The sequence below is a fragment of the Ambystoma mexicanum genome, chromosome 13 (assembly GCF_040938575.1).
Source record: "Ambystoma mexicanum isolate Mex_15411 chromosome 13, UKY_AmexF1_1, whole genome shotgun sequence".
In the NCBI taxonomy this organism is placed as follows: Eukaryota; Metazoa; Chordata; class Amphibia; order Caudata; family Ambystomatidae; genus Ambystoma; species Ambystoma mexicanum.
The window spans coordinates 699,946,815-699,965,124 of NC_090938.1; the positions used below are offsets into that span (position 1 = coordinate 699,946,815).

The 18,310-nt window shown below is 46.8% G+C and overlaps 1 protein-coding gene across 6 annotated transcripts in view; it reads right to left on the minus strand.

Moving 5' to 3' along the window:
* Positions 1-6,043: 6,043 nt before the first annotated feature.
* The window catches only part of LOC138521742 (RING finger protein 225-like), a 155,730-nt gene continuing 143,463 nt past the window's right edge, over positions 6,044-18,310 (minus strand). For 3 of the 6 annotated variants that reach the window (XM_069634788.1, XM_069634792.1, XM_069634790.1), the window contains exon 2: positions 7,157-10,477. In XM_069634788.1, coding sequence (XP_069490889.1) covers positions 9,492-10,454 — 963 coding nt within the window. In that variant the 5' untranslated portion in view covers positions 10,455-10,477 and the 3' untranslated portion in view covers positions 7,157-9,491. Of the gene's footprint in view, positions 10,478-18,310 lie in introns of all 6 variants that reach the window. The other 3 variants (XM_069634789.1, XM_069634791.1, XR_011283110.1) reach the window with 2 other exon arrangements.

Consider the following 18,310-nt stretch of genomic DNA (forward strand, 5'->3'; position numbering starts at 1 on the left):
GTTCTGATGCATCTGTTCCTTTGGGGGTAACATTGGGTTTAACCCATACCCGACTCTCGAACTTAGCTCGATCAGCCTTTCTATTCTGAAGTCGGTGTTCTAACTGGACCACTAAGTCTATATATTCTGCGCAATCCTGAGGTGGGTTCACAACTTGAGCCAAAACATCTTTGAGTTCTCCCCAAAGCCCAGGATGAAATAATGTAATTCGTTTCTCCTCAGGCCATCCGGTTTCCACCACCAACCTATTGAAGGTTGCGATATAGGTTAGCAGATCCTGATTACCCTGTCGAAGGGATAAAAGTTTGTTATCCAGGGCCTGTCCCTGTGAATGTCTGGCGAACAGTCTTTCCATGCTTCTTTGAAAACCCTGAAAATCCCGAAGAAGAGGATCATGCTGGTTGACTGGTGGAATTGACCAGTCAGCTGCGCTGCCACTAAGATATGATAGTACAAAGGCTACTTTGGCTTGGTCATTTGGAAAAGCTCCAGGTCTGCATAAAAAGTGCAAGCGGCATTGATTCATAAACACTGCAAACCTTTTTGGGTCCCCAGCAAAGCATTTGGGTGGAGCTAAAGGAATAGCCCCTGGTAGGATTACTTGCACAGGATTGCTCAATGAAACAGGAGCTGGGTTTCCCCCGAGTCCAGGTAGGGGTGTTTGCCCAGCTTGATTTTGCAGCAGTTGTCTAGCAAGATCATCTGTGCGTTCCTTTGACACAATCAGTTCTCTCCCAATGGCATTAATCTCTTGGCGCGCAGAGTGCATTTCCACCCTAAATTCCCCTAATAACTGGGCTAGTTGGTCTGTTTCGGAGGTTTCCATAACGCCCGGATGGGAACTTGTAGATAGGCTTCGTGTTCTGTTACGCTCACCTGGCTCCCACAGTGGCGTCGATCGGACCCGGACAGCTGCGACCTCCTCCAACGTTAAGAGATGACAGACTGGACTGGACCGCCTAATCTCATCTGCTTGACCCGTAGAAATATTCTCCTGCAAGTGGAGAAAGGGATTTAGCCTCCCGTGGATTTTAGTAATGGCACCCCACTGTTCTCCCCACTAATCACCACCGATATTCACTTTCAGTAAGCTCACCTTATGTTTGTAAATGATGAGCTCTCCATCCTGCGTGGAATGCAGGGGCGCGTAGATACCAGTTACTTCACTGGTTTGAGGGCTTTGGAAGAGTTCCGGATGAGTATTGACTCCGAGGTTCCAGGCGAGAACCCGTAAGTATAAAGTTCAAAGAGTTCAATATGTCCGATGTTCACTCTTGTGCATTCCTTTTTTGTGTTGCAGCTGGATCCAAGGGAAGATTGACTTGTGGCAGCTGAGGGTGTTCAGGTAAGAGTCTGTATTACCCAACACTGTCAGGCAAAAGATGCGTGTGTTTAAATTGCTGGTTTCTCTCTCCTTACAGGTGCGGCGTAAGAAGTTGTGGTTTGTTACAGAAAAATGCCTCCGGTTGTTAATCAGGTAAATCTATGGTGGAGAGGTTGTATTTGTTGGCTCTCTCGGCTCACCTTATGTTTCTTTTGTCCCCTAGATGGTGGAATTCGGCTGAGAAAATGATGGAGCCTGCGCCGGATCGAAAAATGCTGTGAGTACTGGTGAGTATGGCGCGGCGCTGCAGCTGGCGATGCGACGCGTGTAGAATAATGTCCTTTTCAAGTTTGAAGACGTGATGGATCCGGAATTCAGGTAAGGATTGAAATAATATCTGTTTTCTAACCTTTCCTTTTTCTTTCTTCTATTGCTAGGAGCTCTGGATTCGAGACGGGCGTGGCTGAAGACTGGATGCTGACTGCAGGCACGGTGAGCGTTACGCTGCTGGATGCAGAATAACACGAAGCATGTGCTGCTGTTCGGGCGTGGTTTAAATAGCCTCCAAAGTAGTTCCAGGTAAGAAGTCCCTAGAACCACACCCGAGTAAAAAATAGTGCCTGTAGTAAAATAGTCCCATCCAGGCCTCACGTTGGCTTGGATTCATTTGCAGCATGGTCTGCATGAGGTAAGTAAAGTCTATGAGCCTGGCGCCTGTGGCGCCAGGACTGATTTCTATTATGAGCCTGGCACCTAAGGCGCCAGGACTGAACCCAGACAGCCCCCAGCCGGGGCTGCTGGGGTTTTATTAAATACCTGGATGCCTGCTCCCGGGGCTGATGGGCTTGATCCGGATGCCCGGGGGTAGGCATCATGACACCCGGAGGGAGTTAGAGGTAGAGGAGCGATACATACATAATACAACATAACATAACAAAGGCAGGGTTCATCACAACCTCCTTCCCATATACAGGGGCTCTCATGGCTTATATTTTGTGATCTCAGTGTGATGGCTTTTGCTCTCCTGGACATGCAGTTTTTCTCTTGAGGAGAGTGCCCTTGATCTGAGCCCCAATACCACACCACAGCATGTGCTTTTCTGCTTCAGTGAATCTCTCTCCCACCTCCTTCCTCGTGGCTTCCTCCTTCCTCGTGTCTATTCTCTGGGTTAAGGTCCTGCCTAGTTTCTTAACTTATCTGATGCCTCAGCCTGCATGTGTTTCAAAGCTTGTCATGTGTTATCTGGTTTTCATTTGAATTTACTTACAAGTCTTTTGCAAAGCCCCATCCCATTTCTTTTGTTCTTGTCTATCTACCCCCTGGCCCCATCGGTTCTTTTTGTGATGACATTGACCCTCTTCTTTCTCACATTCTCTCTACGTCTACCCCTTCAAAATTGCTGGGGGATTTCAATCGCTATCTTTCGTCTATACACTCTACTCTTTGTTTTCGTTCTATCCTGGACTCTTATTTATTTTCTCCTCTTGCTACTCTTCCATCTCATATCTCTGGTTTGTGCCTTGATCTGATCTTCATTTCATCCTTTTCAGCTTCCTCTGTGTCTTCTCTCCCAGTCTATCTCTGACCACTTTCTTCTATCTAAATCACTGTCACCCCACGTCCCTGTATGTGCTTCTGCTGTTTCTTCCATTTCCTCCTTTTCTCGAGGTGATCTACATAATTTTAACTCTTCACTCTTTATCTCCTCTTGCACTTCTGTTCTTCCTTCTCTGTCTTCTCTTACATCTGACGAGGTTACATCCTCCATCTCCTCATCTCTTTCTTCCTCTCTTGCTTTATACACTATCACCTTCTCATTCAACCTGAAAACAGTTGCAACCTTGGCTCTCCCCCATCTTTGCTCCATGCGCCATTTTCTCTGTCGCCTCAAACGATGTTGACTAAAGACTAAATCAACCTCTGATCACTCATCTCATTTTTCCTACCATGCTCTCTACGACGACTGTCTACTCTCTGTCAAACGTCTCTACTTTTCTGATCTTTTGTATACTCAGTCTGCCCAACCTAGGCGTCTTTTTCAAATTCTTGCTCGACTTCTTTCTCCTCCTACTCTCGACCACTCTGTTAATTCTACTTTATCTATTCTGACTTTGCTCAATTTTTCTCATCTAAAGTAACTTCTCTTTGTAACAATGTTAAAGCTTCCATCTCATTTGAAGTTGCAACGCCCTCTATTCTTGCTTCAGGCACCTCTATTGCTAGTTTTCAACCCATCTCGTATAATGATGTTTCCCTTCTACTAGCTAAAGCTCACCCTACAGCATCTCCCACTGACCCGATCCCTTCTGCACTTATTCTTAAGGTTTATCCTTTACTAGTACCTTATCTTACTTCTTTTTTCAACATCTGTCGCTCTATGTCTACCTTTCCCACGCCTTTCAAGCATGATTCCATTATTCCAATCCTGAAAAAACCTACTGCTGATCCAGTAATCTCAATTTTTCACCCAATTTCTCTATTACCCAAACTCTCTAAACTACTGGAACAGCTGGTTTATTCTCAAGTATCTACATGTGTCTCCAATTCTTCTATTTTCCCACAATTGCAATCTAGTTTTCATCCTCTTCATTCTACAGAAACTGCTTTTCTCTCTGCATGATATTCCAAACATTCATATTTTCTCATCCTCTTTGATCTATCTGCTGCATTTCACACTGTCGACCTCTCTCTACTATCGGCGTCACTTTCTTCTTTTGCTATTACAGTTTCTGTTCTTTCTTGGTTCCAATCATATTTATCTCAAAGGACGTTTTCGGTTTCCTGGGCTGGCAAGTCATCTAAATCTTTTCGGCTTGCTCATTTGTGCCTCATGGGTCCGTTTTGGGCCCTTTTCTATTTTCTCTCTACACTTCCCCTCTCTCTTGCAGCTGTTATTTCTTCCTTTGGTTTGGCACATCACTTTTATGCAGATGACATGCAGCTTTTTCTCTCTTTCTCCTCTTTTTCTTCTGAAATACACAACACTCTTTCCACCTGTCTAGTGGCTATCAAATCCTGAATTTCCTCTCACTTTCTTACGCTTAATGCTGGGAAAACAGAGGTTCTCTTTTACCCATGGCTAACACTCTCATCTCTCCCTCTCCCCCTTCCTCCATCTCTTTTCCTCTATCACATCTTCCAATCTCACTCAGTGTTACGCCACTTACATGGGGGTCGAGGCAATCCTTCTGCTTTCAGCGTGCCTCATCCTGGTGGATTTATCAGCGCTTTCGCCTGGGGGGGGTCCTTGGACTTCCATGGCCCCAGGAGCTTCCGGGTTTCCCGTTCGTGCAAGTCTGCGCATGTGCAGGTGGCCGTGTCCCGCCATCCGCGCATGTGCAGTGCACAGGGCACTCGGTCTGAGGCGGACTTGCGGTCCAAGCCTCACTTTGGGTATACCAACACCTGGGAACTGCATGGCTTGCGATCCAAGCCTCTCGGGTGTTGGAGGCCCTTTATAAGGGGCCAAGGCACTTGAACAAACCGCGTCTCAACACGGTTTGTTCTCAGATCGTGTCCTCGCCGGAACTCCCTGTGCTCCAGTTCCTTGCCTCCTGGCGTGCCTCCAGTTTCCCTCCTTCCTGTTACCTTCCCCTGGATGTCCTGACCTTGAGACTCTGCCTCCTTGTTCCTTGCTCCTGGGATGGAGGTCCTCCTGATCTTTTGGTTCCTATTTGCCCTGGGGTGGTCCCCCATTCCGGTTCCCTTCAGTGGGTTGGTCTTGCTTCCTCTGTTCCTGAGTTCTCCTTGCCTTGCTTTCCTTCGCCTGCCTCTTGTCCTGCCTTGGTACTCTGCCTTTTGGACTCATTGGCTCTCAAATACACATCTATTGCTTGAAGTTCTGCTGTCATTTGGATCCAGCTGTTTTCAGAGGGACTACCAACTCGAATCAGGAAACGCTTCCCCTGTCAGTGCTTTCACTGTCCTGACGTCACGTAAATCAGGGGAGAGTGCACCCGTGGCGCTGGGAGTTGGTTCACCTCCAACACGGTTCTCATTCCGGGTGGAAGTTGGACCAGTTCCCCACACCATTCATTCAATCTCCACTGGACCTCCAGACAGTCTGGCTGCTTCTCTGAGGTCATCAACTGGACAAACAGGTAGTCAGTGCCCTCGAGACACTTTTCTTAATACTCAGGGCCCAAAATCTTGGCCTCTATTTTGACTCTAGTCTTTCCTTCTCTCACCACATTTATTTAACCTTGCGCACCTGTTGCTTTCACCTACACAACATTTGTAAAGCCCGTCCATTCCTTACCTCTCGAGAGTTTAAACTTCTAATTTCTACTGTTGTACCTTGTTCTCATCTTGCACCTCTCTAATCTGTACTTAATTCTTTCATTCCTCTTGTCTTCTCTCTTTCCGAGATTCTATCTCGTCTTCTCTTGCCACTCTTGGCTGGTTACCCTTTCATACTCAAATGAAATTGTATTTTCTTTGTCTTGTTTTTAAATCCCTCTATGGACTTGCCCCGAGATATCTCTCTGCTCTGATATCTTTCTATACTCCTTTTCGTTCTCTTCGTTCTTCTTCCCAGTTTTTGCTGGTGGCACCTCGCCCTCCTTGTGGCCAATCCCGTTTTTGTTATTTTAAACTTCTAGCCCTTCTCTGCTGGAAATTCTCTTCCCTACTCTCTTTGCTCTATTGTTGTCTATTCTTTCTTATGTGGTTCTCTAACGTCTTATTTGCTGCAACACTCTTGATTGATTGCTTTCTGAATTTTTGTTTATTCATTTTTATTGGACTGCTTTAGTTCTCTGTACAGTGCTTTGGTTTAAGGCGCTTTATAAAACACAAATAAAATACAAAAATACAAATACATGTTCCTGCCATTCACCCTTGCAGATAGTTGACGAGTGTCCGACGAGGTCTACATTAAGATTGGATGGACGCAGTGGACTTAGGAGTCTCACTGAACCCGCTGCACTTTCCCTTGTGGAATCCATGCCGCTTTGCCCAATGTTCCTTGAAGATGATGGTATGTTAGTTCATTTTTATTTTTGGACAGTAGGTTATGATTAAGCGCCACCTGTAAGCCAAAACTATTGCATTTGAGTATCGCTGGGAGGGAGGTGACATGTCATGGGGGACACGCAGCTTGTGGATGGTGTTTAGTTAGTAACACCTCCATTGACTGTCCATTGCCATGCTAATCCCTATGGCCATTCCCACACGATACTGCCCCTACGCCCCCTAAACACACCCCCCCGGAACCTCTTTGAGCCATTTTTGCCAAGCACTGACATCAAGCTTTGATCTTCCGGTGTGATGTCTAAGTAGTGTGCTGAGTTTTAATGACTTAATTGCAGATGTATCTGCACTACTGCTGTAATAAAAACGTTCTTAACCAAGTGTGCCTTCAGCCACTTAATTTATATCTGTTTCTTGCACTGGAGGCCTGTTAAAATAAATCTGCGTAATCCAGCAGGTGAGGCATTGGGGTCAATTCTTCCCATGTATTTAATCCCTGCCTTCCACTGGAAGCCAACACATGAACTGCCTGCAATGGGGGTGTGTCTTGTAATAAACTTTAGTTTTAATAAATGTGTGCATTGCTACTGTTTTTCTTACCTGGGTGGAGGGGGGTCTTCTTGCGGTCTTTCAGCCAGCCTAGGTGCTTGTCGAAGGAGGAATCCACCATACGGTGGTAACTGTGTGCAGGAAACCACCACACTTGCAGCTGGGGCTCCCACTTGACCCCCTAGTCCACTCCTAGGCTTTGCTTTTACCTTAGTTTTACTTCGGTCCATTTTATTCAATTGAAGTGAAGTGGTCTCCCACCCACAGATCGCCCCTTCAGCCACACAGGGGAAACAATCAACCAACCCAGAGTTTCAGGTACATTTTTATTCCGAACAGGGGGGACTTCCCTGGTTTCCCGAGATCCCCTCCCTCCCGCCACATTCACTTTTTGCAGAGCTCACAGAAGTATTACATCCTATAGCCAGTGCCGATGTGAAGAGTCCCACACGAAGGACGGAGGGTGAGTGGGAGGAGCTATGCTATATTATGACACTTTGATACTGGGCCAAATCACTGTAGTAGTTTCAGAGGGTCTCTTTAGGCCGGCACTATGCATAGTGTGTCCCTCTTAGGCCGGTGCTATCTGGAACTGCTCCCCTGCCCCCATATCCTGCTATGCAGAGGGGGCCACTTTCTACCATATGTTGTGTTGAATGTACCAGTCTTCGTCTGCTACTAAGGCGAGTGTGACCCCCTTATGCTGATGTCACACCGCGGGATTCTCTGTGCTCTCAGGGCAATGGCGGGACCCTCCAGGAGTCCGGTGTTTAAATCCCTCCCTTCCTTACCTGCAGTTGTAGTCCATCCTTGATTGTTGCAGAATTATTAGAGGTCTGCAACCTTTGGCTCTCCAGATGTTTTGGACTACAACTACCATCAGCCCTAGCCAGCACAGTCAATGGTGACGGGAGCATCGGGAGCTGCTAGCGGGAGAATAGTCAAGATATGGAGAATGTGATGCATGGAAGGGAAGGAGTGGGTTTCCTTGAAGCCCACCGGCTGCAAGTTCAATCCTCTATAGGCTGTCGGGGAGACTTGCAGCTGTTGATTGAATTTAGGGTGAAGGTAGAATCAAAGGTGTGGCCCGACCCTAGACAAACGTGCCCAGATGAGAGACTGGGGCCCGAAACCCTTCACAACAATGCAAACTTTTAAACCACTGATTATTCAGGACCAGATATCCTCCCCAAAACATGAGCCCGTAAGTTCCTGGAGATAATACAATTACGACTTATGGTGGGGAGTTCTGCCCCGATTGCCCAAAGCCAGAGGTGCTTCGTGGACACCTGATTAGCCTCTCCAGCTTCTACGCCACTCGACAGGTCCTTGAATTCTAGTAGATGAGCCCCCACCCGCCAGAAAGAGACCTTCTTCCATGAGAGAATAATAATTTAACAGATTCTGGGACATATTCCTTAATACCGAACAATATATACTTTACCCCTACAAAGTGATCCTTTATGTCTTGTGCAAAACCTTGCATATTCTGGGGCATTACCCCTTTTACCCCATACCTACCCCAGCAAGATACATACTTGACCCCTTTTCAGATACCGACATTGCTATCATGTTAGAAGATGAGTCCTTGACACAGTGCAATAAATCTTTCACATCTTAGAATATGAGCCCTGATATCAGGATACATATCTTTCCCATCTCACAAAATAAATTCTTGGCTCCATGATACTAATCTTTTGCACATCAGAAACTGGGTCCTTGGCACAACTGCACAAATCTTGCACCCTGCAGAAGAAGCGTATTTGGCACAACATTTACATGGACATACAGATTACTCATTGACGCGGAGCTAGAAATTGTGTCCGTTCTGATGATGGGTCCTTGAAAGTGACATTCATTGTTCACATCTTGAACGATTTACTCATGAGGCTCTAATATTAGTCTTTCACATCTTAGAAAAGCAGCGCTGGGCTACAGAGGAGGATTATTTAATCAATGTTTTAAGGTTTTTTCTATTTCACTGAAAGTGAATCCTTCATTTCCGTTGAAACCATCAGTCCACAGCAATGTGCATTTCACTTCCGAGAAGATGGATCCCTTGCTTTTGAGCAGGAGATTCCCGGAGGACGGAGACTGTGGCCCTGGACATTGAATGCATGACTGATGAACACTTGTTTACCAACCCACTCAGAAGACCCAAATGTTCAGGAAGATGCACCATTGACCCGTTGAGAAATATCCAACACCTCTCTGTGGAGTAGTCCCCCGCGTACCAGAAGATGAACCATTTAACACTGGACACAAGTCTTACACCCCAAGACAATTCATTATTTATTCCCGGAGATGAGTCCATTGCTACTTGGAAAATGTACTTTGTGTGCCTTTAGAAAGTATGTTGTACATCAACACCTGATTCCGACAGAGGAATTGATTGATTTCTCTCTCGGATTACACATTCCATTATTAGGAGAGGTGGATAATGTATCACTGCAGATGAGCCCTTCACCATTCAAAAGTTGAATCCGTTTTCAAAAGACATTGATCCGGTGCCCCTTCTCACGTAGTCGTGGCCCTGGTGAGGGGGCTCCTCTTCCCTGAAGGAGAGTTAATGTTTGAACACTGATCTGTGTTCCCCACACTGTTTGTCTCTCTTCCTTCCTGCTCCGGAAGACCTGGCCCCGGCCCTTCAGCGGGTCACAGTGCGGTTGCTTGTACTTAGGGTTTGTGCAAAAACACTGTTATTGGGGGTGTTTGAGATGGGAATGGTGCTCGGAGGCCCGTTTCCTGAGGATGAGGAGTTGGAGGAGGTGGATGAGTTGGAAGGGACGATGAAGAAGATGTAGACGCCCACCATAACCACGGCCACCGTGAGCAGGATGGCGATGGCCACCGTGGCATAGAAGAGACAGCTGCCGCGTCCGAAGCTGGGCGGGACACGGACGCGGGGCGGCGGGCGGCCTACGTCCAGGCTCAGACTGACCGTACTGAGCTGCAGGGGCTTGGGCAGTGGGCTTTGCGGAGAGGGCAGATTCTTTACATAGAGTAGTCCCTTCTTACGGCTAAAACGTACAGAGCGTGTCGGTCGCAGTTCCTGGGGTAACTGCTCCAGGATGTCCTGGTTGTTATCTAGAGCCGGCAGGCCTCGGCGGGCTGGTAACCGAGTGGTGTCACGACAGATGGGGCAGTTCAGAGAGGTGACCATCTCAGAGGAGACATTGATGCGGGCCAGGCACTCCAAGCAGAACGTGTGGCCACAGCGCAGCAGCTTAGGGAGCTTAAAGACGCCATCATAAGCCGTGAAGCAGATGATACATTCGGCGTCGCCGTCATTGCTGTCCGTGTCATTGGCGGGTTGACGAGGCTGCTCCACTGCCTGTTCTTCATCTGCTGGCGGCTGCGGTTGCTCATTGGCGGGCGGTTGAGGCTGCTCCTCTGCCTCTTGAACACCCGATGATTGTTGATGCTGATGCTGCTGCTCGGCGTGTTCAATAGAGGCCTCATCAGTGTGCTGCAATGCCTGTTCATCATCATTCTGCTGCTGCTCTTGCTGCTGGTCTGCCTGATGTTCCTGCTGTGGTTCCGCAGCCTGTGGCAAGACCTCTTCTGCTGCCATGGTTTCTGCTGCTGGACATGGGTACAGAAGCACCATCTGAGGCAGTCTGTCTATCACTGCTGAAGGAAAGAGAGAGAGAGTCAGGCGGGAACATGGTTTAGACACATATGATATGATATGGCATTTATAACACGCCTGTACACAAGTGTTTCTATGCGTGACAAGACACGGAGGGGGGAACAAGGGAGGAGAAAATAACAATCTTACTAGGCCTTGTGTCATTCAGATCATGCAAGTGCAAGGAAGAGATAAGAGGAGAAGTGCCAGAGTGGAGGGGGAAGTGCAGTTAACTCACAAGTGCAGCCAGCGGGTAGCTCATAAGTGCAGAGAGAAGGGACTCTAGGGTTGCAGATACAGACCCTTAAGTGCTGGGGTGCTCAGAGGCAGTGCAAGGGCAACTGGACATGCAGTGGGTGACCAGGTGACCAGTGCGCGGAGCAGTCAGGTGCATCAGCAGGGGAGAGGAAGAGAGAAAGCGGAAGCAAAAAGGAAGGTCTTGAGTTGCTTCCGGAACCGGAAGTGGTTCTGCTCAAGTTTGAGAGAGGCAGGGAGGCTGTTCCAGAGGGAGGCCCCAGCCCAGGAGACATATCTGCCCCCAAACTCTCTGCTTGAAGAAGCATCTGACCCTCAGAGAGTTGGAGGTGGATGAGCAGAGAGCTCGAGAAGGAAGATGTTTTGGAAGAGAAAGTTAGAGGTAAAGCAGTTGCATGCCCCAGAAAGTCTTGTGGACAATGCAGAGGGTCTTGAAGTTGATCCTTGTAGCCACGGGGAGCCAGTGATGAGATTTCAGAGCTGCAGCAATACGATCCCTGGGCTTGAGGCCAAGGACAAGTCTTGCAATCCTGTTCTGGACAAGTTGTAAATGTCAAAGAGTAGAGGCAGGAAGATTTAGAAAGAGGCTGTTTCAATAGTCCAGCCTACAGAGCACCAGAGCTCTGGAAACAGTGAGCTTCTGGGGGAAAGTGAGAAAAGGAAGAATACCTCTGACGAGGTGCAGCTGATAGTTTGACTTCTTAGAGACGTCAGAGATGGGAGGAGAGAAGGAGAGGGTTTGTTATGTTATGTTAGGTGTATTTATTAAGCACACGTTCGCCAAAGGCATCATGGCGCTGAGGAGAGAGGTCAGTAAACATGACAACCATAATCCTATAACAAATACGTTTTTAATGCCTTTCTGAAGGCAAGGTGGTTTTCAAAATTTTTCAAATACATCGGCAGGCCATTCCAGCGCCGGGGTGCGGCAACAGAGAAAGCACACACAACACAGCGTGAGCGCTGAAACACAGGGATGATAAGTAAGCCAGCTGTTGCCGAACGCAGAGAACTCATCAGAAGGTAACGCGTTAATTTAGCGCACAGATATTCTGCCCCTTTGGCATGCAGAGCACGATGTGGAGTCGAAGATGACACCAAGGTTCTAAGACTCACAGGAAGGAGCAGGAAGAGGGACCAGACCCCAGTTTGACCTGAGAAGGTCAGTCGGTGAGAAAGGAGGTCAACCAGGCCAAGGCTCAATCAGTAATGCCAAGGTTTTCCCGGAGGCGAATGAGCAGGATGGCATGGTTGACCGTGTCAAAAGCAGAGGATAGATAAAGGAGAATGAGGACAGAAGGGAGATTAGAGTCAAGGTTGGAGAGCACGTCTTGACAGGTGTTCAGGAGAGCAGTTTCCATGCTTCTGGCAGCTCTGAAGCCAGACTGGTGGTCATGGAGGCAACCAACAGATTCAGTGTGAAGGTTAAACTGGGAGATGGACAGCTTTTGCAAGAGTTTGCCCAGGAAAGGAGTGGTGGAGATCAGGCGATAGTTAGCTGCAGAGGAAGGATCGGCCGAGGGCTTCTTTAGAAAGGAGTGCACAAGAGAGTGCTTAAGGGGAGGGGTAACATAGGTATATAGAGACAGATTCTCAGGCCAGAGAAGTGCATACTAATGGGGTGTGACAGTAGAACACCTTGCTCTGCCTTGAGCTAAAAGGGGGTGTTAGACTCCCGCACCCTAGGGCTGTAGTAAAGGTTTCCAAAGACCCCGACAGAGAAGGCGTCTCTGCCTATTTTATTTACCCTGCCTAAAAACCTTTACTCTAACCTAACATTTTCTTCACGTTTCAAGACTTTTTAGAGTCATTTAAGAATGTCAGAGAGTTTTGGGGTTACATTCATAAGAACATAATGGAGATGTGTCAAAATTAATTTGTATCAGGGAGACTCCTTGAGGTTCAGGGAGACCCAAATCCTGCTGCAGCCACTCAATACTGAGAAAAAGGCTACAGGTTACTGTAGCTGCTTGCGGATTTAATATTTCCTGGGATATTCCCATAGAGAACATTTAAAAAGCCCTTTTGTAGCCCCATGCTCAGCATTCTGTATGGAAACCCACTGCGATGTTTGTATTGTTTTTGTAACACAGTTCTTTTATTGAAACCCTTGAGAAAGTGCATTAATATGGCTTTCAAACTCTGCTGTAGGGGGTGAGGACATGGCCGCAGCCTGAGCCTAGATAGGCCTGTCACTCCTCTGGGAGGGCTGGGGGTTGTTACTGGCTATGCCCCCTTTATCCCCCCTCCACAGGGTGGGGGAAAGCCATTCATACCCCAGGGTTTATCCGGCATGCAAATGGTTTATTTTTTTCCCTCAGATTGCGCAGCCAATCTCCCGAGAAAAAAAGAAAAGATGTCCGCCGCCATATGGAAAGGGACTAAGTCTCTTTTTCATTTCTATTGTGTCCGGGAGCGGGAGGAGCACCGGGACTGAGGCAGGTAAGTGGGGACAGAGGAAGGGGTGCGGAAGGGGTATGGTTTGTTTGGGGGGTGGAGAGGCAACAGGCAGAGGCTCCCTGTTGCCTCCCCACATAAAAAAAACAAGATGGCGCAACCCGGAGCAGGGCGTTGGGTGGCTGGAAACTGCAGGTGGAGACTGTGTATTCTCGCCCGCTGTTCCAGCCACCTGAGCGCCCTACCCCAGGTGCGAATGCTCATTTAGGGCTTATTATCATCTCGGGCCATACTTCTATTAGCAGAAGTCTCCATCTTGGATTGCAGGTAGAGGAACCCCTTTGCAATATAGTGAAGGCTAAGATTCTGCCTACTCAAGCCTTTGGAAATTGCCTAAATAAGGGGAAACAATAAAGGCACATTGTAATAAAACCGGTACAAACCATAAGTTTATCAGTTCCCTTCAATATATTACCAAGAAGCGCAGACAATTCTAAAAGTCTCCCATGTAAATGTTATTTTATTGTTTTTGTATACTGCGCCAGTCCTCGCCATAGTGGCCTTAGAGTGGCGATGCGTGTCTGTAAAGTGGCATATTGTGCCCCTGCCGGGGGCCTCGAGACCTTCATCCAAATCAGGGGTCTGCAATATGCATTATGCAGTTCCTCAGAGGTTTTGGACTACGGAATTGAACCCTCACCATTAACAGTGCTGGCAATGGCGGATGGGAGCTGTAGTTCTAAACGTCTGGCGAGCAGTGGTAGAAGTGTACCGAATAAAGTAGTGGAACTGTGGTCTCGGCAGGCGAGAGGGGAGGCGGAAGCATAGTGCAACATGTGACAAGTGTTGCGGCCGGGGCCTTGCAATAGTCTAGCTGACTAGTAACTGAGGCTCCTATTACAACGTTACACCTGCACAGGGACATGAATGGACAAATCCTCTGTATCGAACGGTGATTATGGTCGTAAAAAGAAGAGGAATGGTAAACGGAGCAAAACAAAGTAGTGGAACACCGTTCCCGCTCACTTCAATCACTGCCAGTGGCGAGCCAAAGGTCGCCGACCCCGGAGCTAAATGAAAAGGTTCACACCTCAATCAGACAAATCGTAAACTTCAATGAAATCAACAGAACGACCGTTTTTGGAGACGGGAACTCCATGGCTAATGTGAAAATCACATGCCACAAAATGGCAACACATTATTGAAATGAGGGAAAAAGATGTGCCACTTAAGGATCTGTCCTCTGGAACTCCACCCAATTCTTTAGGCAAGGTTTTGAATCTCCGGCTCAGGAGGATGCCGAAACCCCAGCCGTCTGGCCAACGTTTCGCCGAACTTTCTCTCCCTTCTCTCCCTTCTCCAGTCCACTTGCTAGACACCAGCGAATCTTCTCAGATATCCTGCACCTTACCAAGGCCCAAAATAGAATCAAAATTAAATTAAATTCCATGGTGTAAATGGATAGCCTGAAACCGCGGAGATGATAAAAGTGCTTGGGTGTGGATTCAGATTTATAAAAGAGTGATTTCCAAAGGAAGTTCTTCCTTGGAAATGGGGCGCTCTGTTTGGCCATGGGCTTCTGTTGGGTGGCCGTTACGGAAGTGCTACAGGGATGGTAGTGGAGCTACCGACGGAGCAGGTGTTTGGCGGGTCTACCAAGGTACCCCGGATTATAAAACTGGGGGGTCGGCAGTACCCGGGGGCCACCAAGGATGAACGTTCCACCCAAGGTACTGTGCTACTGTATAAAATACCAAGCCTAATGCTGGCGCCCACCCCGCCCTGTTGTACAGCGCTCCGCTGCTCTCTCTCGCGAGCAAAGGTTGCGTTATAAGCAATCAAATGTAAAGAAATAAACATGGTTCAAGGTCTTTCTGCCGGTGTTTGAATGCGGGCAGTAAAAATACCAGCTGTGGTAGTCCCGTTTACCCTCATTCCATACAGGGGGCTTAAGGGTCAGGTGTGAGAAAGTGGAGGGAGGTGTAAAGGGGGCATTACGCTGCTGGGATAATCAGATAGACCTGGAGAAGGAACAGGAAATACTCAGCCGGCTCTTCTGCCACTGGCTTTCCAGTGCCAGCATATTAACATCCGTGAAGCTCGATCTTTCTTAACTTTTGACGCTACTTTATTTTTGATTTCTTCATACATTTTTTCTCGACTTTTCTATTGTTCGGTTTCTCTATTTGGTCTTCCTCTCTCTCATCTTGACCCATTGAAATCAATGTTCAATGCGGCCATTCGTCTTCTTTCACCACCTGATGCTATTATTCCCACACTTTCTGCTCTTGGTTCGGTCTCCTTTCATTCTCGTCTTAACATTTTCTGTGCTTGGTTTTTAAATCTCTTTACGGTCTTGCACCAATCTATATTTCTTCTCTGGTTTCTTTTTATATTCCAACTCGTTCTCTTTGATCCCAGTCTCAATTTCTACTGGTAGTACCTCGTTCTCCGTGTGCTAAATCCTGTTTCCGTTCTTTCTCTCGCTTAGCTCCCTCCCATTGGAACTCGCTTCCACTATCTGTCTGCTCCATCTCTTCATATTCTCTTTTTCGTTCCTCACCAAAGACTCATCTTCTCGAATCTGATTTACAAATCTAGTGTTTTGTCTTCATTTTACTGTACTGTTTTATAAACTATGTACAGCGCTTTGGCTTAAAGCTCTTTATAAATCCCAAATAAAATACAAAAATATTCACTTAGCTTCAGGCTGGAAATGTCTTTTTTCCAGAAACAGATGGCAACTTCCAAAAGAACACTAGTGACTTTGATAAGAGCCGAGCTGGCAATGATTGCTTCCTGTGACAACATGGCTTACTGGCTGCCCCTCCGTCGTGTGAATACGTGGAAACATCCTGCGTCCTGTGGGCGACTTCTGCAGGCTTCCCCTCTCCGATTTACTTACTGTCTTTGGACACGTTATGTGATTGCTTTTTGCCCTGAAGAATGCCTAGGCATGAAAATTGGCGGACGCATAGGCCGAAACTTAAGTCAGTGATAACTTTTACTGTGAAGTTAAAGCGCTTAATTGGTTTTGGGAGGCATTATGGGAATGCAGTAATTTCAACACGGCAATAAACACCTCAGATTAGGAATATTATTATAACTGTTAAACTAGGGGCATGTTAACTGAGTTAAGTTAGGATTATAGCGCTCCACTATGTGTCTAAAATGTTTCCTTTTTTTTTCTTCGTATTGATCATTCCACCCATTTCATTTTTTTGTGAAATATATTCCACTAGGGATTGACTGGTTTGGATAAAATTGGATTTATGGTGCTCCCTAAATTTGAATAAATATATAGCTGTCTAAACAATGTTTAATCTACTTTATTGTTAAATATGTTTTTCTAAAGCAATAAATCGTACGTATTTTTATTCATTTTTTCGATTTTAATGTTGTTTGATCACTTGCCCGATTTGGATATTTGGACAGGGTAGAGCCCGCCCCCTGCCCGAACCCCATAAACGAGGCCTTGGCGAATTTGATGGAAACCCAGCTACCTTATTTTCTGGTCTGAAAACTCTTTTCGACAATTTGGGAAGTATTGGTTATATACCGTATCCTTGGAAACAGGAATTGGAACCGCCAACGATGAACTCTATTTCTGACCCAGCTGCTGGGTACATTGTTGCTGCTCCAAAAATGTTGTTTCTTCTTGCAGCCGGCGATCTAGAAATGAAGCACCAGCGGCGGGATCTGTTCGGAGCCTGGCGTAGACAACAGTAGACAACAGTTGGCGGGAATCTGCTAATTTCATGAATTAACGTTGTTCTTTATGCTGGGATAGTAGCTACGGAATGTGAGGATTGTATAAGGAATATTAAGGTTTCTATACGTTTATTTTTGTTATGATGTCTCTATTACATAGGCGTAGCTGGGATTGTCCAACAAGTGGGGCCTGAAGCTAATGTAGTTGGGCCCACCGCAGTGCCACACCTGTAAATGCCCACACAGTGCTGCTGAGAGGGCATATATAGATTTTAGGTGGGCCTTGTCCGCTCCGGCCCCACCCTGTCTAGGCCTCTGCTCTAATATGCTTCATGTGATGGTAAAGATGAGGATTTGTTGCTTTCATCATGTCGGAGTCGGGGGGTCGGAGGGGGGACACATCCCGGCGGCCGAGACAGTGTCTTTCCGTGAAATCTGGGAGACACCAAAGTAATGAGACGAAGATTTGACTAACATTTGTACTCGTCACCCACACATACTCTGGTTTCAAGGCCTTAATTTAGAAGCTCTCGTTGCAATCTTGGAGAAAAATAAGATGAAAATATTCAAGGATCCGTTCATTTTGCACAAACTTTTTCTTACTGTTGACATTCAACGCGAATCTCTGATCGGCTCTTTGGTGCATTTCGTAACCGGCATATGATGGTTTCCGCATTTTCTGTCCCATAACGCCACCATTTTGTAACCCTCGTCTGAAGACTCCAGTTCCTCTAAATGCAGGAAAGGGGGCTTGACATAGTGGAGTGGGATCATCGTGCTGTTGATTTTGACATGAACTGGATTTGCAGAAAGACGTCCATTAGATGGAATTGTATTTCCCTATTCAACGTTCGTTACCAATTATTTGGAAAATGTGTTTGGAACCCTGAGGACTCAACGTCGGAGGGCTTTTGGGAACGTATTTTAAATGCACGTGTAAAATGCACGTGAAATGCCTGTATGTATCGCTGCTATAGATTTTTTAAAGAATTGTTTTAACAGAGTATTGCAGGGTATTTGATAATCATGTTGTATATGGTTTTGTTTTAATATGTGTGTGAAAAGTTTCTATTAACCCCTTAAGTACCAAGGACGAGTATGCTCGTCCTTTTTGCACCGACCTGCATAATAGCCTGGCACTTAACTGTGACACAATGTGCTTGTTATTCCAGATTGTCACCTTACGACTACAGTGACCAAACCCACGCTCCCTGTATGGCGCATGTTGCGTGCCCCGTGGCTGGCGTGCTGGCTCGGACTGGCCTACAGCTCAATAGGCTCATAGCCGAACCAAAAAACGCATAATGCTGGTGTGGTTGAGTTTTTGGGGTCAAGGTGGGCCCATTTTTGGACCAAATGCGGGCCACTTTGATAAGTTACTTTACTACGCGACTGGTAGTTTTGACCAGTGTTGTTGAATAAATACTGTTTAAAATGCACAATGTGCATCACATTTTATCAAAAAAAAGCTC